General features: G+C 42.0%; 1 protein-coding gene across 4 annotated transcripts in view; it reads left to right on the top strand.

The window, feature by feature from the left end:
* The window catches only part of TBXAS1 (thromboxane A synthase 1), a 228,641-nt gene that overhangs the window by 138,733 nt on the left and 64,786 nt on the right, over positions 1-25,122 (top strand). For all 4 annotated transcript variants that reach the window (XM_065680635.1, XM_065680662.1, XM_065680643.1 and 1 more), the window contains 2 exons: positions 63-193; positions 24,417-24,731. In XM_065680635.1, coding sequence (XP_065536707.1) covers positions 63-193; positions 24,417-24,731 — 446 coding nt within the window. The remainder of the gene's footprint in view (positions 1-62; positions 194-24,416; positions 24,732-25,122) is intronic.

Raw genomic sequence — 25,122 nt, 5'->3', positions numbered from 1 at the left:
AGGGGGGAATTACATGCCTTTACAATCTGATTCAGTGTTTTCTTCTTTAAAATCTCTTACAGTTTCTTTCCCATTTATAATGATCCCATTGCTCCGGATTTTGCCAAACAGGAAACAAAAGGAACTGAATGGATTTTTTATTCAAACCATAAAAAATGCAATTGTCTTCAGACACCAGCAAGATGCAGCTGAGGTAAGGCTATTTCTGTGATAAATATAGGAATAAGCAAATGTATTGAGGAAGAACTGGGAGCAGCATAAGCCTCCATTGAAAAAGTAGACTCAGATGGTTTGAACATTCAGAGCAATTTCATGAAAATTGTATTTGTTTATTCATTTTTAGCTTTGTGTGCCATCAACCAGGCTTGGTGTTGATGCAGAGTTGTTAACACATTGCAAGAAAGATTGATTCTCTTAGTATCATTTGGGTTGACTTTTCAACCCAGTTTCTAGACCCAGAAGGAAGGATTTATCCTGTAGAATTTTTTCTCATCCTAAAGTCAGGTGTTTTGTCTCGGGTTTTGTCTTCCTTAGCTACCAGAGAAAAGGAAGCCCCCACTGAGCTTATCAACCCAGTCATTACCTAGGAGCTAGGTTTCATAGTGTCCTGTGACAGTTTCTTCTGCTTTTGAAAATGGAAAGAACCTGAAGGTATGATTAGGAGCAGACATTTGATATTGAGATGGCAAAAGAGAAAGGTAGTGAATTTTAGCTGAAGTGTGCAAACTAATGGGTGTTCATTATTAGTAAATCATTTGTTACCCATGTATTTCTCTTTTGTCTGGAGGTAAGTACTTCCATTTTGTTAGTCTTTGCTTTAATCACTGTTTTGTGAAGTACCTGAAGGCATATGCGTTATTATGAAAATCTTTTTTCGATATGCAAAGCATTTGGAACACAGGCATATGCTTCAGTTCTGTGATACAGAAGTTCATCAGGTCTAGTTGTCTTTTTAGACCATTTTTTACTGCAGACTGCACATTTTATCCCTAAAAATAAGTTAACCTCTTAATTATGGATGTGTAGCAAGAAACAAAGAATATCAATGAGAATTCCATTTTCAAAGTAACTAAGACAAGCTTTGCATATCAATTGACATGAAACATGCCACAACATACACATTAAGAAGTTGCTAATATTGAAATATATGAGATGTTTCTTACCACTTTGAGGTGAAGAGCAATTCTGATAGCACAAGAGCACAGGTGAGAACAAATCTTCCCAACTTTTCCTCACAGCTTAGCCTCACAGCTCTCACCTTTCAGGGAATGTATTTTAATTCACCCTGTATTACATGCAGGACATATCGAAAAATCAAATTCATTTTCAAAGATTTTTGCTGCTCTTTTCTTTGACTTTTTCTGCACTGAAGTCTCACTTCTGTATTTGTTGCACTTTATTACCACATGCTTCTTATTTTTCTTCCAGCCCACCTTTATGGGTCTTTGCCCAATCAGCCTTTAGATCTTTGTCTCCATCCTTCTTTACATCCAAAAGATTGCAAGCATCACTGACTAGCCACAAATGATTCGTGATTCATAAACATGGTTCCTGGCCAAGGCTGAATACTGGTGGAGTATTTTCTAACACAGATGGTGTATCTAAACTGCTTGTAGACACATCATTTCTAGTGCACAGGTCCAGTGTGAACTTACAATGACATACTGGTGTAGCTGTATATATGGAGAGTTTTGAATCAAAGATTCAAGCCAAAGGGTTTCCATGAAAAGTCTATTCTGTGTATCAATTATAAAAGGATAAAAGGGTCAACTGAACAATCTCGTGTGGATTTAAAGTAGTTAATGTATTAACTACTATTAATGAAATACAGTGTATGCAATTTCTGTGGCAGTAGCACTGCAGCTGATTTAGCATGGGCTAAATCCTTCATTATACTATAGGTGATCATTCCCTTGAGCTGCAGACTGAGATGAAGGGTGGGTATGGGTAGGAGAAAACACAAAGAAAAGCATGACTGTAGTATAAGAGGTGGCATTCTCTGCATATGCAGCCTGTTTGCAGGTTTCAGTGGTTGACGAAGCAGAGGTTTAAGGTTATATTGGAAGGGAAGTTGGGAGGTGCTGTAAGATAACACATGGCCGTAGCTACCCATTATCAGGGCAATGTGGAGGAAAGTACAAAGTCCATGTTTGCTTAACTGTGTGTGCACAAGTCCATGACTGGCTGTGGTCCCGCCTGCTCCTGGACTTCTGCCCAGTTTGCAAAATTGGCATATGGGAGCTATTTCTAGCATTGGGAGTTAGACACTCAGGACCAGATTTCTGAGAGCGCATTAAGGCCCCTTTGCAGTTCAGGATCATTAACATGGCTTTCAAAATCAACTGGAAAGTTTGGAACTTCCTTTTCTCCCCCCCTTTTCACCGCCTGTCTTGTACCATGCGCTTAGAATTTTGACTGTTTGAGGTTGGTTGGTGGCACACGAGTTGTGTTACAAGTATAGGCAACTTAGTAATTTGCCAGGAACATAAAAATGGTGTGTGAAACAGACCAAAATGCAGCTGTGTCCGATTTAATGCAGAAATGTAATTTTTAGAGATTAGGTGTCCCAGATAGCCCTGCATTTATGGGCTGTGTCCTAGGTCTTAAATGATGAAATGTACTCACTGAAGTCAGTCAGAGTTTTGGCATGGAATTTTAATGAGGCCAAGATATAACTGGTAGGTACTGATCGTTTGTGCTAGTAACTGGAGCTATGGGTAACGTCTTTTGGTCTCCCTGTGCTGCATTAGGCCAGTGGGTACTCATGAGTTTGCCACATTCCTAGATGTTACATTGTGTGCATTGTTTACTCCTCATTGATTTTATCACCATTAAAAATGCTTTTGGGGAGAAGAAAAAAAATAAAAAAAAGCCTTTGGAGCAAGCTGTGGAACAATGGAAAGCTCCAGGAAAAGTGAATCAGCTTAAGCTCATCTTCCTCTCATCTGCAGCTAACATGAACGAAGAATAAAGAAAGGCCAAAAAACAATGTGACAAGCAAAGTCAGCCTGTTATCATCCCTGTTCTATCAGTAAGTGAAACAATGCTTCTGAATGCCTAAAGATAATCCCATGGGCAGATAGTAATTTTACAGCCAGGTTTAGATCTAATAATATGCTTGCAGCTTGTATGAGATCTGTGATGTCACTTTCTCTTATCCCATCGGTTAGTGCTGCAGATGTCATTTTAATTATATACTATCTTTCTGTGGTCAGTCAAATAATTTCAGTCCTGGATATTCCACTCATTTGGCTTATGTACAAAAACATTTAGTGGTTGTACTTTAGAAATTTTAATATATGATATTTATTCATGGATTCCAATTATTGTAAAATGCTTTTCCTACTGTTTACAGAAGAGCAAATTCACCCTGCTCAGAAGAAGCAGCACAAATTTAATGCATCACTTAACACCTACTTTGAAGACTCCAGCAGGATTTCAGTGTTCAAATACCTTATCCTGATTATCTGCCCAGGTTTAAATTTTTCCCTGAGGCAAAATGTTTCCAGAAACAGGGCAGATAGACTGTTTGTTTACTTCAATAAATGATAGTTTGATAGATTTTCATTTAATAATCTGATATGCAAATCATTATGCATGTAAGAGTTGTTTTTCTGTCATGTTATAGCTCAGTTCTTAACCTACCATTCTGTTTTAAATGATGATATCTAGATGAAGAATCATTCATGGTGTACAAAATTGAGACTCCTTTCTAAAACTGTGGTTTGAAAGCCCCCTCAGCAGATGAAAAGCCAGAATTTAATTTGTAATACATAGTAATAACAGTTGGAATGTAGCAATTTAAGGACAGTGCAAAACATTATTTTTGGAAAATTACAATAGGTGGAAAAACCTAGTTTTCAAAATATGCAACCTTTAACAAGGAGGATTTGAGAGCTCATAGAAGCTAAACCACATTCTTTTGGCATTCCCTGATTTTGCCAGTCGTTCCATCTGGTGTGAATGCATAATTCAAGGTCACTAATCCATGCCAGGCAAGTAGTGATCTGATGATGTTTCTGATGATGATCAGCTGTTTCTTGGCGGTCTCAAACCCATTTGAAATGAGAGGGTGACAAATCACAGAGAAGTATCACCAGAACGTTATTCATTGGCGTCTCAGCTGGCAGTTTAGTCAACCTGTCTGGAGACCTACAGACTACCTGAATGCTTTTGGTTTACTTGTGGAGCAGACAGAAAGAACAACTGGAGTAGAGTGTGAAGGCTGTGCTGCTGTGAACCACGCTCCCTGTGAGCTACATGGTGTAAAGCCATAAAGAACTGTGTGGTGCTGCCAGTCCTAGTGATGAACTGGCCTCCTGTGAATTGGTATGGCCCTGCAATGCCCTGAACTCTACTGCAGTAGGTCGAGAACAAAAGAGGTTTTCCTCTGGTCAGCAATTGCTAGTGAAGAATTGCAACCCCCTCCAATTTTCCCCACTTCCCATCCTTGCTCCTGGCCAATTTTTTTCCAGAGTCCTAGGAAGGGCAGTCTGCTCTGCTGTCCTCAGGCTGCCCATACCCCTGGGCAGGCACAAGTGATTCCTGGTGAGTGGAGATCCTTTGGTTTTCCAGCATCAGCCAGGAGAGCCTAAAAAAGGTCAGGAAGCTGAATTTTGAGGAAGTCTGAAACTAAGTTGTTTAAATGCTTGCAAAGGTGGGAGAGCTGGCCTTTCACTATGGGCTACCAGTAGAAATGTGCTATGAGAAGGTGGTATCTTTTAATATCTTTCTGGGAAATGGTGGCCTGGTTACAACTTTAATCTCTTGAAAAATGTGTAATGAGCTCCCCTAAATGCTTTACCTAAGGGGAAGAGGGACATATGTGTGTGTACCTGCATTCTAGAGGATAACGGACAATCTGAAAACCTAATTACTGTGGCACTCTGTTCTTTTCTCTTCCTTCCCCAGCAGTTCCCTAGAGTTTTTCCTTTTCATGAACTAATGAACTATTTTATTCAAGAGCTGCTTGAAATGAGTTGAGGAGAGGTAATCTTTGTGAAAAAGTCTGATCTTCTCCTTGTCAAGGGAAAACTGTACAATTACTAAGAAAACTTAGTTAAAAATCTGCTAAATACTATGTACATTCCAGGAGCTGTGTGTGTGTTTGAACTGTGGAAATGCAGTACAGATGTTAAAAAGTAAATATTTTTCTAAGGAAACAGCAGATGGGAGGATTAGACACCTAATAGTGTGCAGTTTTCTTGCCTTGTAGAAAACCAAGAAAAACTTGTTTATGTTTGAAAGGTGGTGTCCTTTTAAGGATACACACTCTAAGGCAATGTTTAAATAATCCATTTGTATTGATTAATAAAGCAATAGTAAAGCAAAGGATCAGACTGGTCCTGTTGTTTTCTTAAGTCTGTAGAAAGAATGCTGCCATTCTGTTTCACTGGGCTGTTCTCACGGTTTGATCATGTCATTATCCACTGCTTTTTTCAGAGGGAAATGTGAAGTGGGCTTTCCAAAAATGTACATGTGTGTCTTAAAAATACAGAGGGATTTTGTGGGATTTTGCGGAATACAGGGTTTGAACTCAAATCTCAAACCTGTATCTCTGCTGTTTTAAGCAAAAAGAATATGTTAAAAATCTTTTGAACATTAAATCTGGTATCTGTGCTTGGGCAGCATACAGTTATTCTAAGAGGGGAAAAAAGTGGCATTATGTTAAAAGGCATTTTAGTTATTCACCTTCTTTTTAAAATCAAGCCATTACTGCTTGCTTTTAAAATTGTGTTCCATCCTTCCCATGTTTGAACAAAAGTCCTTCTTTTTAAAATATTTTTCTTAAAGATGTAATGAATTTTATAACTTCCTCAGGATTTCTTAAGTGGGCGTTTAAACATAGCAAGTCCTCAAAACCTCGAATGGAGATGAGCTTGAAATCCCTATTACTTTAGGTCACCGTTTAAATTTCTTGATCAGTCTGCTGTTATCTTTCCAGCAATGAATTGCAGCCTTACAGAATAAGATCTTTTGGTTTCAGGCCTGGGCTGAAGTGTCTAGCTGAGGTGCTTTCATCCTAAAATGCAGTTCTGCAGTCCCTCCACTCAAAAGAGACCAAGGACAGAATAAGTAACGAGAACGGTGACTTTCTCGCCTCCCCGAGGCGTGTTGATGGGGAAGCAGGCAGTTTTGCATTACTGCTGCATCCTTCCCAGTTCTTCAGCCCAGCACACCTGTGAGCCCAGTGCTTTACGAGCACTGCAGTCACAAGGAGATAGCAAATGTCTACTTGGTTACCAGCTGCCAGCAAACACGTACCAGGTCTAACGCTTGGACTTTGCTCTTATCACACCAACTCTATTGCCTCTTTGCTTTATGGATCAGAGGACTTAATAGATCCTAGACAAGGAACAGGCAAATGTTATCATGTATTTATTATCTGCCCCACTCCAGCAGACCCTACAGCAACCGTAACAATATAATTATAGCACCTGGGACTCTCTTCAATACCTTCATCTCTTCCCACTCCCTTTTAGTCTTTTTCATCGCTGCTGTGTATCTTTATTTCTTCTTTATGGGGTGAGAGAAGCAGTGTCCCTATCTCATATTTCACAATGTTGCACTTCAGCTAGAGCGTGGGGTTCAAAGTGCCCTCCTACATGTGAGCTATCTCATTGACTTCTTGGAGCACATGACTCAGTCTGCAAGAATACAGACATGTACCAAAGGACAGAAGTGAAATCAAAGCACCAGAGTGTTCATACTGATGAGGCTGGTGAAGTTTTTGTGTGCCCAGGGTTGCCAAGAATGATCTTGCAGACAGTACTGGGAAAAACATATCTTTGCAGGAAAACCTAAGCTCACTGAGAGATGTGTGGTGGAGCTCCTTCAGAGGGCCTTCCAAAAAGTGGTACTCTGCCCCTTTCTAGGGAACCCTCTTTAGCAGCAGTAATCCACAGGAAGTCATTAAGCCAACAGAATGCCTTCAGAGTTATAGGGAGGAAGGCCTTATGCTTCTGTCGATAAAGTTTGCATGCATTTTCCTCCTGTTTTCACCAGCCGGTGAAGGATGTGAAGATGGACATTTGGCTTTGCTGATCTACAGCATATGAGAAACATCTTTTGATTGAGAAGGGTGGGATTTTTAGTGTTGAAAAAAGGCTTTTTCATCAGAGCAAAAATAAATAAACCCACATGCTCAGTTGTTGGTAATGTCAAGGGTTTCAGTGACTTTTAAAAATTGTGTTTATCTGGTAAAATCAGTCACTTAAAATGCTGTTTATAAAAAATCCAGGCCAAAAGTTAGCTTAAGGACTCTTACAAATAATGTTTGTAGTAAAATTTGTTTGAAAAACTGGAGCAGGAAAGAATTGAAAGGCAAATCTCTCTTTTTCAAAGAAACCACTCCATCATTAAAGGGGAAATCAAAAGTCCTTGGTTTTTCTTTTGTCCAGCCCTACTTACACCTCCTTCTAGGTGCTGGCTGTTGTGGCTGTACCCTGTTTTCCCTGTTATTGATATTGAAGGGGAAGGAGTGGTTACAGCTCTGTTTTATGTGTCCATAAAAATAAGAAGGGCAAGAGCTAATTGTGCTTTGAAAGTGAGATCCAGCAAATACCGGCCTGTGTCACTAAGCTTTGTGGTGGCCTGATCATCAGAGGCAAAAAACAGAGGATGAGGAAGCCAAAAATAGAGGTGGATGTTTCCTAAAGGGTCTGGGTCTCTTGCTTCTCCTCTGCAACCTGGACCTGGCCTACCCCATCATGAATTTTTTGCTTTACCCTCCCTTCTGATGGCAAAGGGACCCTGTGCTTGTTATCCAGAGAGAAGTTCAAACATTGAAAATCCTGTTTATGCCTGTGGTAATTCCCTGTGGGCAATAACGTCAGTGCTGGCCACTTGTCCCAGCCTGATCCTGTGCTAGTAATGAGTATTCGCAGCATGCATTTCGATGTCTGATTAAATCTTTCTGAAAGGCCATCTGTTTGAGGAGGAGGATGTGGCATAGGCTTTAATACTTTTTATACCTAGTACTCAATACTGCTGTTTCATGACCTTAGATATAAAGTTTGTCCCCTAGTTAGTTAGCATCTCTCTTGGTACTCCAATCAGAGAAAGTAATTGAGTCAAGGCGGATGCAACCAGTTGGGTCACTGTGTGTCTTTGGAGAAACGTTCCTGAGTGTTGGGTCACAGAAGCTGCACATACTCAATGGGACTTTGTTGTGTCCAGGGCTGAGAAAAACGTATGTGTTTTCTAAGAAGGGAGTAACGCATCTGCAGCTGTCTTTCTTTTGTAGCACTGGGAGCAGAATCTGATGTAGTTGTATATCTGTTGATACATGCCAAATCAGTAATGTGGCCTGTCTGCTGCATGTTCTCATCTGTGCAAAATGCTTAGCCTCACTAGTGTTGCATGTGTTTTTCAGGGTTTTTCCTATAGGCTTGGAAGCAGAGTTTCCTTTTGTGATTCCCTCAGCATGAAGTAAATGTTCTTCAATGTGTCTTTTACCACTTCCTGTCATTTAATTTCGTTCATAATATGGTCTCAGTATTCAGTGCATTGGCTGAAGGGACAAAAAGTCACCCTGAAGTTGTGTATGTACTTCTCTCTCTTTACATTTCCTCATCTCTTCTGTATGTTACTCTTTCTCCCTGTCCCTCCCAAGTTTCTCAGAACACCCTACTCTAGGTGACTGAAAGCCCTTCCTTTTTCCTGCTTCATCTGTAAACCGGTCTTCACCCAGGGTGTAGGGTTTTCAAATCCACAAACAAAGGGAATCTTGCCATGAGATGAAATCATCTGGAGATTAATTTTCTGCATAAGGGGGTGGTGGCCTTTAATGCCAAGGTGGGATATGAGATCTAATCTTCATTACATAGCCTTCATTTCTTTTTTCTTTTTACTTTTGATCTAAATCTACAAGGGTTCTAGGGACTGGGACTGGGAGCTTTTTGTATTTATTTTATCAACGCAATAGCATGTTTGGGTACTTTCCTTCTACAAACAGACTTTATTCTGACATATGTAACTAGAGCATGGCATCTAAATTCTTAGAATTCACATATTGACTGACCTAATTACAGTAACAGAGCTTTCCCTTTCTCTGTCATTTTAAACATTTTCTTTTTTCATCTTTTCATATTTAATCTTTTTTTACTTTTTTTTTTATTTGTTATTGGTTCACCTTCCTTCCTCCCTGAGCTGTTCCCAGAGATAGGAGGGGAAGTTGCAGCACTTATGGTATTAGTGGGTGATCTTCAGATTTGTCTCAGTAAGTCTCTCTGTGTCTCTGTTTGCCTACAGTGACCCCTCTCAGCCCCGCACACTGCTGCCTTCTTGCAATACAATATGACCTTTTCTGCAGCAGTTCTGAAAAAGCTGTTCCGTGATATTTCATTCTGACTCAACCGTTTTGTCCATCTGTTGACATGTTTTGATCTCTGGAGATTTTTCCCTTGATTATCTCAACTGTTGATATCTACTTTGCACTCCTTTGATCTTTCTTCCTTTTCTCTTGTGTCTACTTATCTTAGTAGATCCATACGCCTACTTAAAAGAGACACTGACAGCCTGCCTTGCCAAAAGGAGAACCACTTATGTGGCCAGTTTTGAATCTGGAGCAAGTTGGTCTGACCATCTCAATGTACTTTGTTTGCTGGGGCAATTTTCTTATTGCCCCCATGCCCAGGCTGCCCCAGGGGCTGCCTTTTCCCCTTCCTGCCTTCTGGATCCAACAGAGCCTGAGGCCTTCGCTAGCCCCTATCCGCTCACGTCCATATCTGGATTTTTCAGCATATTTTAACATTAGATTTACTTATTATGGAAAACGACAGATTGTCTGTCACAAGAAACCTTGAGGAGAGGCTTTCTAAAATGTGCCCTTGATGTCAGCTGGCTGCGAGGCAGGAATCCCCTTGTGGAATTCTGCCATCTGAGGAGCCTGAACCATTGCAGTGATTCTTCTCCCTCCCCAGAAGTCTGCCTAGGAAATCCTGCATCCACAGCAGTCAATGGCAGCCCTGCCCTCATTCAGACTGTGACTGTGCAAGGCTTTTTCTCTACTTTGCTCAGAGCAACTATCCTTCCTTTTTCCCTCCCACTGGGATAAGCAAGCTATATCTAAGAGAGACAGAGACTAGAAGAGAACCGAGCACCTCCTTTCTCTCTCAAACAGAAATGTACACTTTTTAGTAATGTAATCCCAATTAAAAACATACCAATTAAAATAGGCTTTTTAGTAGGTCTCTAGGGAGAGGGAGCCATAATTCACATTAAAATGTAAAGCCTCAGAAGCAGGAAGAGCTAGGTGCATTGCAAGTGCCCAAATATTCAGTGATTTTAATTACAGTGGAAACTTGATAAATTGCTTTGTGCCACAATCTATTATTAACAGCTTAATGAATATCACTGCTGCCTGTTTTAAACTGCTCCATGGTGAACATTATTGTCAGTATTTCAGTTGTGAACTCTGATTTTTAGCATGTTTGTAACTTGGCTGCTTAAAAAGAGGAGGAGGGTGAAAGTCTGCAGGCTTGGCTTTGGGTCTGGGTAAGTCTTGGGCTGCAGCATCCCAGAAGAGAGACAGGTGGAAAGATGGATCTTTTGTGTGTTACCAGTATTAGGACTGGCCAAGGATTAAATGTGCTTCTTGCATAGCTCAAGAGCAACATCACAGCTCTTCTTTTGGCATGCAAAGGGCCCTTATACACTCATAGAATGGTTTGGGTAGGATGGGACCTTAAAGCTCATCCAGTTCCAACCCCCTGCCATGGGCAGGGACACCTTCCACTAGACCAGGTTGCTCCAAACCCCATCCAACCTGGTCTTGAACACTTCTGGGGATGAGGCAGGCACAACTTCTCTGGGCAACCTATGCCAGGGCCTCAGCACCATCATAGTGAAGAATTTCTTCTTAATATCTAATCTAAATCTCCCCTCTGGCAGCTTAAAGCCATTCAACCTTATTCTATCGCAAGCTGAGGGCTCACCAGAGCACGGGGTTACCTCTATGTAGGCTGGAGCACTGTTTGGGGTGTCTGCTCAGGAGTAAAAGGAAACGGTAGTGTGACAGCCCATGATCAAGTATGCGGACAAGCTTAATTTGGAGTGAAGAAAAGTGTAATTTCATTCAAATTTTCCAAGTTTTAGCTAGCAAAAAGCTGATTTGAGGTCTGGAATCAGGCAACTCCTTTTGGAGCACTGAAATACAAACTGCGGTTGGGCTCAGATTTCAGGGATGAAACTTTTTTGTCCTTGGCAGTTATTATGTCTGTAATTGAGCTAATGTTAAGATGCTCTATATTGTATATTTATAGTAAACTGGTACCTTCCCCCCTCCTTTTAAAAAAAACTTAATATTTCAAGGATAAAAGTTATTATTAGGAATGTTGTTATTTTAGATGCTAGCAGCAGGTATAGTGGGCTTATAGTTGTGCCCCATTGAAGTATAAAGCTGTAGGGATTTAGATAACCGTGGTCTGGCTTCTGTGAGATTTATTATTTATTGTGGGTGTTCTGTTTTCACTTTGCACTTGATTGTGTGGTCTGAGCAGAAGGTCACAGTCCCCAGAGTGGGATTACTGCCAGGTGTTTGACAAAATCTTGACAAGATCTGAGTGAGATGCAAGGTAGATTTCAGGACAGAAATGACCAGGAACTGCTCTTCTGACTCAGTGCTCTTCAGAGAAGTCACAAGTGCCTGCACAGGATAAACATGATTCATATGAATGTGACTGATGTCTTGGGTTTTGCTATTATTATTCTGATTACGTTTTCCTGGAAAACAACAAAAGCGTGCTCGCTTTCGCCATCTCAGACATAGCAGCATTATTCATAATGATGTTAACATGCGCCCTGCCAATTACGCAGAGCTTTCCCAGTTCGTTATATCAATAATTGCACATAGGATTATTATATATTTTTTTCCTTGTGAAAAATCTTTCATTGACAGAGGAGTAATGATTCCTGTAAGTTGTTTAAGTATTGCTCAGTCAGGGATATATAAGATGTGGGACATGTCCTCATATTTTTGGGGAGAAAGACAGCTGGTATTCTGGCATGCTGTCAGTATTCATGTGTTTCTGAAGTTGTAATTGTGTTTTTCAGCTTGACTTTAGGTAGCATCCCAGACCACAGAGCTGCCTGCCTGTCATTTTTCATGGATCCCTGTACTGTCAGAGGACAAAGTGGCATGAAATACATAAAATGCCATCTAATTTTGCTTTTGTTCTCTAATTCACTCACACATGCTTCTTTTGTGTGTTTATCAGTATGTACAAAATGTGTATATGTGTGAGATAATAGCTGTGTAAATAATAGAAAGTCGTACTGAAACTCTGAAGGGAGAGCAGGGGGAGAATCCTTCCTGCTACCAAGGAGCCATCTATTGGATAAAACCCATAACTGAACCGAGCATCCATGGAACTGCAGAGGATAACACAATTTGTTATTTGTCACCGGGTGTCTCAAAATAATTCTTTTTTTCTCAATTCTGCTTTTATACCCACTGCGTTAGAAACCTGTGCCCCTTCATGCACACAAGTGGAGATCAGATATAGGGGCAATTTATGTAATATTGGTAAAAGCCAATTTCCAAAGATGCAGGATAAATCCTAATGTATAGTGCAGGTGTGACTATGGATGGATAAGCCAGCTGCAGGATTGCCTGGCAGCAGTGGAGAAGCATTGGTCAGAGAAGTAATAGAAAAGAGAAGTGTTTTTTCCATATTATTAATGAAGAACATAAATAACATTAACTGTTCTTTCTTTACCCCAGTACACGTCATTTACATCAGTCTCACAGACATAATTAATGTAGTTAAAAAAATACATAATGTTTTTTTAGTTACCCAGAATTACTTAAGGCCATCACAAAACCAAATAATGAGGTGTTCCTTCCCTCAAAACATATGCAATCTATATGTGATGTGATGCAGAAAGAGAGGATCTTGAACAAACCATGGGGAGGGCTGAGGGGGGACAGAATGTGAACAGTGAATTCCCAGGATGGCCCTGAAATGTCCTGATGGCTCTTCAAAGTGAGTAGTAGGGCTTTGCAAGCATGTTAAAGAGAGCATATGGGACAGGAAGAACAAAGGATAAAGAAGCAATAACGAGATTCCTGTGCATTTTCTTGGATGTCAGGCAACAGCTAAAACCAGAACTCATTATTAATTGGGAATTAAATTTAAGCAAATACAATTATAATCTGTGGCAAAAAGAAAAGGAAGAGAGGGTTGCCTGCAACATCAGCTTTTAGTCAGCAATTTGAGTCAGCAGAGGGTCAAGCTTCTGGGTGTCAGACCCTTAGTCTAAAGCACTCCCTTCCTGCATCCTCCCTTCCTCCTGCAAATAGCAGAGGGGAGGAGTGTCGGATGGTTTAGTGGGAGCCCAGATAAGCTTTGGGAGAGGATGTGTGCATACAGTGTGCAGCAGTGTGGTCAGCTCATTCCTGATTCGGGAGTCGGTGTCTATTCCACACACTGGCGTGTATGGGGGATCCGTCCTGTTCTTCTTCCCCAGCACCCAGTTATTTCGTCTCATGCTATATTTGACCAGTGTTTGCAGAACCTCACTCCTCCACCTCCTAGCAGCAAAACATATGTGGGGCAGGAGAAACTCTGCTACTTGCACACCCAAATCTGATGTTTATTGTTTGTACTCTGATAATACCAGGAGTTGTTATCAGAGTGTTGTTATCCTACGTGTTTTGCAAATACTGAATGAAAAGGCTGCAGTCCACTGTTATTTGTTACCAGTGTCTCTTGCTCACCATGATGCAGGGATTAGGAAAGCTGGATGAAACTCTCTACATCCACTGCATTTTGGGCTGTTTTCTGAGCCTTCCCCACATGTGCACGCGATGGAGGGAACTGTGGTGGTTCTACTGTCATGCTGTGTTTTGGCCTGAGGTGCCAACCAGCTGCTGCAAAGGGCATGACACTTGTTTGCCGTTAGACTGAATTTCGTGGAGAAACTCAATGCTTCTTTCATATATCCAGCTCATTCTGCTCAGCTTGGTATTGGAAGGGAAAATTGCCAGAGTCGGAGAAAACAGTTCATTAGTGGTGTAAATGGACCAGACTGTGGGCAATCCCTTGGTTTTACACTGAACTACTGGAAGGGGTTCCAGCTCTCTTGGCAAGCCGTAGGTTTCTCTGTGGGCACACATAATTAATGAAACAGTCAAACAGGTGTGTGCGTTATTTTCTGTCTCACATAATTGTGGTATATCTTCATCCTACGTATCACTTCAGCCAAGTTAGGCCTCCGGTTTGGATCTTTGCAGCTTAGAGTCAACAGGTCCACACACTGAAGTTTAACAGCAGCTTCCTTCTATAAGAGCCAGGAAGAGTTACATTAGGCTTGTCTCAACTAGAAACAGTTCTTTGCTCTCTCTCCATTCAATAACAGTGAGATCTGAAATGCACATTTATTTTCATCCAGGAACTGCGTGGGAACATCTCAAGAAGGCGACTGTTGCCTTTCAAGATGTAAGCTCCCTAGTGCCTCTTACAGCAGTTTAAGCTAAAGGGAGATGGGTCCCCAACAAAATCCTGGTTTTAAGAACTCCTCCCCTGCTTGATTTCCAGGCTGAAATAGGCTTGCCTGTGGCTCTATAGATTACTAATGCTTTAACTTTACCTTTTGAAGGTCAGAAAAGTGCACAATTTTTGAGGGAGAAACCAGCGATACCTGAGCACTCTTTTCCCTCACCTCATGAATAGAGACACTACCACATGAAAATAATTTTGTACTTTTTAGCAGTATGACTTTTCTGTTAGCAGCATGTTTTGTTAAAGATCTGCTGATGTAATATATCTAGAAAGACAGACACATAAACAGGTACAGGTCATGGAGCCTCAGACATTACAGGTGTAGCTGGGTGAAAACTCATGATCTGCAATATCTGCAATGAGTCACTGGAGGAAGGGAAACATCTCCAGTGATGAAAATGGTTCATTGCTGGGGTGGACTGCCTGGGGAGGCTGTGGAAAGCTGGAGTTTGGCTGGGTTTTCGAGAACAGGTTAGACAAACAGCTGTCAGTGTTTGTTTGGCTGATGCTGCCTCATGGCAAGGGGATGCAGTAGATAACTTGCTGAGTTCCTTCCAGGCCCCTTTTCCCCATGTGACAGTGCTTTTGCCTTAAACTCTTTGAGTCTGTGAAAATCTGTTTTCATCCTAGGTCTTAAAGGGTTTTCTAGATCATCATTAGCTTTTCCTCACAGGGTTTTATGAGATTTGATGTGTGTTATACTGATTTTACAGATGGAGAAGCTGCATCAGTAATAACTGTGTTTTAAAGGCAAAAAAAGGGAGTGCAGCTTTAAGCATCCCAGCTTCTGTGGAGGTTAGTGCTTTAACTAGTAAGTCGTATCAGCCACTGCAGATTTAGTGGCAAACTCAGCCAATAAAATCCATGTCATACTTGAATTTAAACTTATCCTTGGTTTTGGGTTGTTTATTTATTTATTTATTTATTTATGTTAAAGAGCATTGGTCAGCTATAGAAGATATATTTTGTTACCGTGTTTAATACTTCACATGCTCAGGTGCTTTCATCAGTTTGCTGTTGTTCCTGCCTCTTCTTGGCGTGCTCAGCATTTCATGTAGCTTTTTTTGCAGCATTATTGTAAGCAGACTTCTTTTTTTCTTTCAAGTACAAAGCAAAGGCATTTCTGTGGGTTCTGACATCAAATGTGGTGTCACTGAATACTCACAGTGCTCCCTCATTGCTATGAACTACTGCCAGAAACTCGCGTAGGAGTTTAGTGATGATAATATATGAAAATACCAGAACAAGTCCAAAGTTATACAAAATCTTCTCAGTCTGGGGCTTCACTACAAATGTTAAGATCAGGCCAGGCTGGCAAAAGCCTGCTTGGCTTTCTGCACTGCACTCAGGAATATATTTTTCTTTTTGCTTTAAATTTACCCAGATTTTTAATGCAAGTTCTATTGCTTTGTAAGATGTGCCTGCCCTCAGATATTCAGCCAATATACAATAAAAACATCACAGTGGTTTCACCAGCTGATGTTAACAAATGCAGACAAAAGAGTTTGTTTTCTGCCAGCCTGGAAGTATCCCGGCCACTCTTGAACAACAGCTGTACGCTGCAGTTCAACAGACTCCAGGTCCTTCCAGAGCTGGGCATCGCTCATGAGAGTATCACAGAATCAGCTAAGTTGGAAAAGACCTTTAAGATCATCAAGTCCAACTTTTACGCCAGGACTACCAACACCACCACTAAACCATGTCACTGAGGGCGTCATCTACACGTTTTTGAACACTTCCAGGGACGGAGATTCCACCACTGCCCTGGGCAGCCTGTTCCAATGCCTGACCACCCTTTCGGTGAAGACATTTTTTCCTAATATCCAATCTAAACCTCCCCTGGTGCAGCTTGAGGCCATTACCTCTTGTCCTGTCACTTGCTACTTGGGAGAAGAGTCCAGCCACTTTCTTGCTCTATCATCCTTCCAGGCAGTTGTAGAGAGTGATAAGGTTCCCCCTGAGCCTTTTCTCCAGACTAAACAACCCCAGTTCACTCAGCTGTTCCCCGCTATGGATTAAGGCCTCAACCTTCAGATGCACAAATTTAAGGGCTGTCAGCTCTGGTCTCCCAGTTAATCTCAGCTTCTGGGTTCAAGCACAAGGCCAAGGGACCACCACTCTGAAATGTTTTGGGACTGTATGTATCAGCAGACACACTGGCTTTTTTGAGATTTCACTTGAGAAACTAAATGAAACCTGCAATGATAGGAAGAGACTGAATTTGATTCTTTCAAAGAAGTTTGAAAAGAGATAGTTTTAGTGGGACTGTATTTTGTGCTTCTTTTTCAGAAGGATCTAGGTAGCTGCCATGGTGCTTTACTGGTAACTTCAGGGTGACACAGGTTTGTCTCACCTAAGAAGATAGCTGCTAAATCAAACATACAAAATTGATGTGGACAGAAACTAATGTAGTAGTGTTTGTACCAGTTTGTAGAAACTGAAATAATGAGGATGAGAGCTTTCTACCTGTTAGATAAAGATTCCTGAAGCTTAGCTTCTGCTTTTCGTGAGCTACTATCAGAGCATTTGAGAGAGGCTAGGAGGGTCTGCACAGTTTATTGAAAGTGGTATTACATCTATTAGCAGCATCACATTTGTGTGACTTTTGCAGCACAGAAAGTGTTTTACACAATACCAACCAATCGTGTCATCTAGTTTGATTCCTTGATTCATCTTTAGGTTACCTTTCATAGTTCTGGTCTTTTTTGAACACAAAATGGGGAGCTGAGCTATCAAGAGTGTTGCAAAATTTGAGTGTAGTTTGCAGAAAGCGCAACAGAAATCACATCATTAATAACAAAAATTTCAACACATTTAGTAGATTTCCTTAAGTAATTTTTTACTTCACCTTGCAGAGAATGGCTTAATCTCTCTACCATAAGCATAACCCAAGGGTCCCCTGGATCCCCAAAGCAGCATGAATTTGCCTAAAGGTCAGCTGGTGTGTCAATCTTACTTATGAAAGCACAGTTCCCTGTTTAGGATGGAAGAAGCTGGAGACATCCCCCACCCCCCAAGACCCTTGCCTCCTGTGAGAAAAGTCATGATAGATCACACATATGAGAGATATAGTTCTCTTTTTCTGACAGCTGCAAAACTTAAAAGCAGTGATTTGAGGAGGGGTGATAGCTACTGCCGGATTGGCCTTCCCCAGTGTAGCACGCATCTACTCTTCCTGCGTGTAGCACGTAGCCAGCTCGTTACGGTTCTGTGCAGAATGATTTCTCTGCATGGCCAGGTGATGTTTAAGGAGACTAATGAGAAGAATGATACAGCCCAGAACACTGGTGTCAGGAAATATATTGCAAGATGTCTATCTTGTGGAAGCTGTACGCAGGGCTTGTCTTATTATATATTTCAAAGGGGATGTCTGTGTCATCACCAAGTTAGACATGCACCCTGTCCCATACTGCATTCAAATTAGATTTTTTGGTTTTTTTTTTCAAATAGCTTTCCATTCAGTTTTCATTAGCTTAATGATAGGCTCTGTGTTGTATGGGGGCAAAACAAGAGTCAGTCGCATTGGTACACCGTTCTTTTGAAGCGGGAACTTGTTTCTGCGGCCATTGTAATATAACTATGCAAGTGTCAGAGGACAGGATAGAGGCTGTCTTCTTTTTGTTGCTTCTGCTTTTTGTGAGGAAAATCAAATAAATGTTCCCAGTGGAAAAAGGAAGCCAGCAGCTGTATGCGATGACCAGAGGATGTTTTTGTGCAGTGACATTGTCAGTACCTGGTCTGTTGTCAAACTGGAAAAAAAAAAAAAGCCTTTTCTTTTCCTCCCGCTGTCAACCAAAGTGGAGAAAACCCCTGTGAATTTTCATGAGATACCTTTTCCTCATTTCCAGCACTTAACAATCCAATTATATTTGGTTTTATGCTAGTGTTTGCCTCTATTGCCATTGTTAGGTTTTTGAGTCAGACTGATTTTTCCATCCTGATGGTGCAGATGAAAAATATGTTTCATTATGACTGGTTATAACCCTGGAAATCTTTTCTCTCGCTTGGGTTGATGATGATTTTTTATGTTTCATTCTGTACCGATGCCTAAAGTGAAGTAGAATGAACCATAAGGAAGCTTTGTGAAAATATAACCCCTTCTACTCTGCAGAATTATCTTGAAAAAAGCTTGTATCTTTCTAATTTTATATGTTGGGGTTTTTTTTCCCTACTATTATTCAATATATATACAAATGAATGTTGTTTTGGTAAGATTGTTTATGAAGCCATTGCACTTAGCAACCCCTGCTCACCTGTGAACAAATTGCATGCTGCAGATAAGGAATCTAGTTTCTCGATAGGGTGACCTTATAAACAGGTTCTGCAGCAAGGCAAGCTTTTAAATTCCTAACCAAATATATTACGTGAGTAATAAAAAGAGCTCCTCAAAATGGCCACAGAGGCATTTCAGAGCACGTTCTTGGGAATATGCACTTGTGCTACCATTCATTAATTTTGCTTTCAGCAAACATTCCCATGAATGAAATTTTATTCACTAGTCATTATGATTAGTACTTTACTATCATAACAATAACCAGATGTTTTGTATAGGGCCAGAACCTGATTTTGTCTGAGGCTGGAGAAACATCTTATCGGGTCTCCAGAGCGTGTATCGTCTAAATATAAGACCAGACTCAGCTAACAGCTCATGACTGGGAATTGCAAACCCTCAGAGACTAGGATGAATGCAGAACCATACCAAATGTTATACCATTTGAACTACAGTATGTTGCAGTGTTACAAGTCCACTGAATATGAATGTAATTACATATTTCTATGATATAAAGGTAGTTTTGGTGATGATAATTAGTTTTATGAATAAAAGGGAATATCTACAGATGCAGTTCATTACTGTGCCAGACTAGTTTATACACACACTAATGAACACACTGGAACCTGGACTGTCTTAGGTTTTTTTGAATTTAAAAAATGGCCTAACCCAAATATAGGTGCAAGGGAAATCCCTGGATTTTAGGTTATACCAGATTTAGACTCTGAGTTATGCAAATACATGGACTCCCAGAACGTGAGTAAAGCCCTTCCTGGAAAAGTTACATGAAATTTTTAGCCATGCAGAGCTGAAGTACACATGAAATCTTGTTTCCTCCAATCTAGAAGAACATAAAAGAGCAGAGGTATACTATCACATTGGAGAAGGATGACTGTGGTAGGGCAGTTCCAGCTTAGGGTTTGCTTTATTTTTAGAATTAAACTTGGCCAGGGATGTTAAGGATAACAGGAAGGGATTCTACAGGTACATAGCAAACAAAAAACAGACTAGGGACAACATAGGCCCCCTGAGGAAGCTCTCGGGAGAGCTGGCTACACAGGATTTGGAGAAGGCTGAGGTTCTGAATGACTTCTTTGCCTCGGTCTTCACTGGCAAAGGCTCTGACTGCACCACCCAGGTGTTAGAAGGCAGGTGCAGGGACTGTGAGAATGAAGACCTTGGGCCCACTGTAGGAGAGGATCTGGTTCGAGACCATCTTAAAAACTTGAACGTGCACAAGTCCATGGGACCTGATGAAATCCATCCACGGGTCCTGAAGGAGCTGGCAAATGAAGTTGCTAAGCCACTGGCCATCATATTTGAAAAATCATGGCAGTCAGGTGAAGTTCCCGACGACTTTCCGGAAAAAGGGAAATATAACCCCCATTTTCAAGAAAGGGAAAATGGAAGACCCGGGGAATTACAGACCAGTCAGTCTCACCTCTGTGCCTGGCAAAATCTTGGAGCACATTCTCCTGGAAGTCATGCTAAAGCACATGAAAAACAACAAGGTGCTTGGTGACAGCCAGCATGGCTTCACTAAGGGGAAATCCTGCCTGACCAATTTGGTGGCCTTCTGTGATGGGGCTACAGAACGGATGGACAAGGGTAAAGCAGTTGATGTCATCTACCTGGACTTGTGCAAAGCGTTTGACACTGTCCCACACAACATCCTTCTCTCTAAATTGGAGAGATATCAATTTGATGGATGGACCACTCGGTGGATAAAGAACTGGCTGGATGGCTGCACGCAAAGAGTTGTGGTCAATGGCTCGATGTCCGGCTGGAGACCGGTAACGAGTGGTGTCCCTCAGGGATCGGTGTTGGGACCGGTCTTGTTTAACATCTTCGTTGCTGACATGGACAGTGGGATTGAGTGCGCCCTCAGCAAGTTTGCCGATGACACCAAGCTGTGTGGTCCGGTTGATATGCTGGAGGGAAGGGATGCCATCCAGAGGGACCTTGACACGCTTGTGAGGTGGGCTGATGCCAACCTCATGAATTCCAACCATGACAAGTGCAAGGTCCTACACCTGGGTCGGAGCAATCCCAGGCACAGCTACAGACTGGGCAAAGAAGAGTTTCAGAGGAGCCTTGCAGAGAAGGACTTGGGGGTGCTGGTCGATGAGAAAATGAACATGAGCTGGCTTCAGTGCGCGCTGGCAGCCCAGAAAGCCAACCGTATCCTGGGCTGCATCAAAAGGAGCGTGACCAGCAGGTCGAAGGAGGTGATCCTGCCCCTCTACTCTGCTCTTGTGAGACCTCACCTGGAGTATTGTGTGCAGTTCTGGTGTCCTCAACATAAAAAGGACATGGAACTGCTGGAACAAGTCCAGAGGAGGGCCACGAGGATGATCAGGGGACTGGAGCACCTCCCGTATGAAGACAGGCTGAGAAAGTTGGGGCTGTTCAGCCTGGAGAAGAGAAGGCTGCGTGGAGACCTCATAGCAGCCTTCCAGTACCTGAAGGGGGCCTATAGGGATGCTGGGGAGGGACTCTTCATCAGGGACTGTAGTGACAGGACAAGGGGTGACGGGTTAAAACTTAAACAGGGGAAGTTTAGATTGGATAAAGAAGTGTGGGCTTGACGATCAAGTAGTGAGGTGGATCGAGAACTGGTTGAAAGGAAGAAGGCAGAGAGTTGTGGTCAATGGCGCAGAATCTAGCTGGAGGTCTGTGACTAGTGGAGTTCCTCAGGGGTCGGTGCTGGGACCGGTGCTGTTTAATATTTTCATCAATGACCTGGATGAGGGAACTGAGTGCACCCTCAGCAAGTTTGCTGATGACACAAAACTGGGAGGAGTGGCTGACACACCAGAGGACTGTGCTGCCATTCAGCGAGACCTGGACAGGCTGGAGAGTTGGGCGGGGAGAAACTTGATGAAATTTAACAAGGGCAAGTGTAGAGTCTTGCATCTGGGGAAGAACAACCCCATGTACCAGTACAGGTTGGGGGTTGACCTGCTGGAAAGTAGTGAAGGGGAAAGGGACCTGGGGGTCCTGGTGGATAGGAGGATGACCATGAGCCAGCAATGTGCTCTTGTGGCCAAGAAGGCAAATGGCATCTTAGGGTGCATTAGAAAGGGAGTGGTTAGTAGGTCAAGAGAGGTTCTCCTCCCCCTCTACTCAGCCTTGGTGAGGCCGCATCTGGAATATTGCGTCCAGTTCTGGGCCCCTCTGTTCAAGAAGGACAGGGAATTGCTTGAAGGAGTCCAGCGCAGAGCCACAAAGATGATCAAGGGAGTGGAACATCTCCCTTATGAGGAGAGGCTGAGGGAGCTGCGTCTCTTTAGCTTGGAGAAGAGGAGACTGAGGGGTGACCTCATCAATGTTTACAAATATGTAAAGGGTAGGTGTCAGGATGATGGAGCTAGGCTTTTTTCAGTGATATCCAGTGATAGGACAAGGGGCAATGGGTGTAAACTGGAACATAGGAAGTTCCACGTTAACATCAGGAAGAACTTCTTTACTGTAAGAGTGACAGAGCACTGGAACAGGTTGCCCAGGGGGGTTGTGGAGTCTCCTACACTGGAGATATTCAAGGCCCGCCTGGACAAGTTCCTGTGTGATGTACTGTAGGTTACCCTGCTCTTGCAGGGGGGTTGGACTAGATGATCTTTTGAGGTCCCTTCCAACCCTTGGGATTCTGTGATTCTGTGGGATTCTGGTGAGACACTGGAATCAGTTGCCCATGGAGGTTGTGAGTGCTCCATCCCTGGCAGTGTTCAAGGCCAGGTTGGATGAAGCCTTGTGTGGGATGGTTTAGTGTGAGGTGTCCCTGTCCATGGCAGGGGGGTTGGAACTAGATGATCTTGAGGTCCTTTCCAACCCTGACGATTCTATGATTCTATGATTCTATATCAGAAATGAGAGACCAAAAAAGCATGGCCAATTTGAATACGGAAATGGTAGCTAAGCCTAGGCACAAGGAAGTATTTTCAGAGCTGGAGCTCATTTGCTGAGCATAATGTGTATGATGTTGCTTTGTGTGCCTTCACTTACTGGGGAAAAAGCATGTATTCCATACCTTGGAGGTATGCAGTCTGACTGGACAATTTGTAGAGTCCTTCAGCATGCAGTGACTGACACCGGAGCATTGATTCTTGGGTGTGCCAGGGTGCAAGATGTTCTATGGTCATGGGTACAAGGTGCATAATGTACATGTGCAAAATTAAAACATTCTGTGGGGTGGAGGGAAGGAGCTGTTAAAAAGTCAGTGTGCCAATCCCTTTTATTCCTCAAACCTCAAAATAACCATTCTTGTCTGCCTGTAGATCAGACAGAACAGTTTGTTGGCAGCAGAGCTAAGCACAGGACATTAAGTATTTCTCCTCTTTTGTTGTCTTACTGCTCTCTTTTCTCATGTCATGTGAAAGAAAGCAAATAATCTGGTTAAGTTCTTTGACATTTATAATTAATTAGTCCTTCATTACTCTTACCGTGTTTGCCTTTTTCTCTGGCTTTTCCATTTTCTGCTTTATCTCTCAATGATCAGATCCAAGAAATCATTCAATTGATTTCTTTTTAACTGGTAAATGCAACTTTACAGCATTCCCCCCTCCCCCCCCCCCTTTTGAAGAAAGACTTGGTCCCTTCTTTTGTCCATCCCACTGCGCAAGTTGTCATGTTCTGGCACTACAGTCACTTCTAAGACCTTGAGCTATCATGTATTCTGTTGGTATTTGAGGAATTGAAAATCAATCACATAGCCTTATGGCTTAGGTTCAGCACAATTCTATTATGCCCACTCCCAAAAGTCAATTCAAACCTTTTGGGTTATATTTCAAAGCCTAATCAAGCTTGCTGTCCAGACTGGTTTGGACTCAATTCACGCTTTTCCATAGGTCTGTCTATTAGGGTTTTTTTGTCAGAAACTTGGGTGAAAAAAAGGAATTTTTATAACAGTAGAATTGTTCAGTGGTCATTTTACAAAGAGAAGCCACCCAAATAGGTTTTATGGTAGAAAATGCTTACTTACTGTAATGCACTTCTGCAAGTATGTTTGAAGATAACTTTTTAAAGAAATGCTATGTTGGTACCAGTGTTCGTAAATGTACTTTGTCATAAAAAGATGCACCAGTTTACTGGTTTACCATTTTCCAGTTCTGTCTTGTTAGGCTGGTACAGAAATTATTTATTTTTTTAATATTGTAGATACAACCCTAAACCTAGATGGTGACTTTCATGCTTTGGACCATGTGAACAAATGAAGATGGTGCTTCCAAGCAGATGGGCCAACCTCCTCCAAGCATTGAGTTGTGCCACCGCCACTTGGCAGGCACACATGGGACTGTACCATGACTATATCAATCACCTTATTTCCAGCAAATGCCAAGAACTCACCGTGAGAATGAAAGAAGCTCTGTATGTAGCTGGCCATTACCAGTCCTCAGTGAAAATATATACCTGTTATGTGTTGGGGGCAGATCAGTCTCATCTCACTGGGGAGAAAGCAGTGACAGGCTCTTAGTGGAGGCATTTCCTGATGATTTATAGAAGTCTCCTCATTAAGTGAAAGCCTGGTGGCCATTCGATGGGAGTCAAGTGCAGCGTAAATAGGAAACAACTCTCTCCTTCAACCAGCCATGGGTAAAGGCACTGCTCTTAATTCGTCATGCTTCTTCTCATTCTGTATTCTGCAGAGGCGCAGAGATTTTCTCCAGTGGATGCTCGACTCCCGTGACTCGGCTGACTCCCCAGCAGCTGGGTGTTTTGATGTGATCAGTGCATCTGCTGCTTCCAGGCAGAACGAGGTGCCTCTTGCTGGCAAGGCCCCGTCTGAAAAGGTTCAGAAGACACTAACAGAGGATGAAATAGCAGGCCAGGCTTTCCTGTTCCTGATTGCTGGGTATGAGACCACCACTAGCACGCTGTCCTTTGCTACGTACTTACTAGCCACCAACCCAGAGTGCCAGGAGAAGGTTCTTCGGGAGGTTGATGAGTTCTCAGCAAAACATGTGAGTACAATGTGGTGATGTGGAGCTTCATGCAGGGAGCAAGACAATGTGAATGTCGTCATGCCACTGTGGCACATGCATGGCCCCTATTTGTCTCAGTTAAATATGCATATATTAACATTTTATTAATATTTTCAGTCAAAAAAAATCTAAATGAATATACATTGCCTAGGTTTTTTTGGCAACTTAAATAGTGTCACTTTACAGCAACTGAAGAGATGGCCCAGAAATTTTGTTTTATAGTGAAAACTTAATATTTACAAAATATTTTACACTATTGAAATTAATCAGCTGTTTTCAGACTCCAAAACTTTACATTTCTATTGTTTTCTGCTTGTCCAGATACTTTTATTGGTTTTGTGGTCAATTTTATTTAATCATTTAATCATGT

Source organism: Lathamus discolor, chromosome 1, assembly GCF_037157495.1.
Source record: "Lathamus discolor isolate bLatDis1 chromosome 1, bLatDis1.hap1, whole genome shotgun sequence".
NCBI lineage: Eukaryota > Metazoa > Chordata > Aves > Psittaciformes > Psittacidae > Lathamus > Lathamus discolor.
This window is presented reverse-complemented; position numbering and strand designations above follow the sequence as displayed.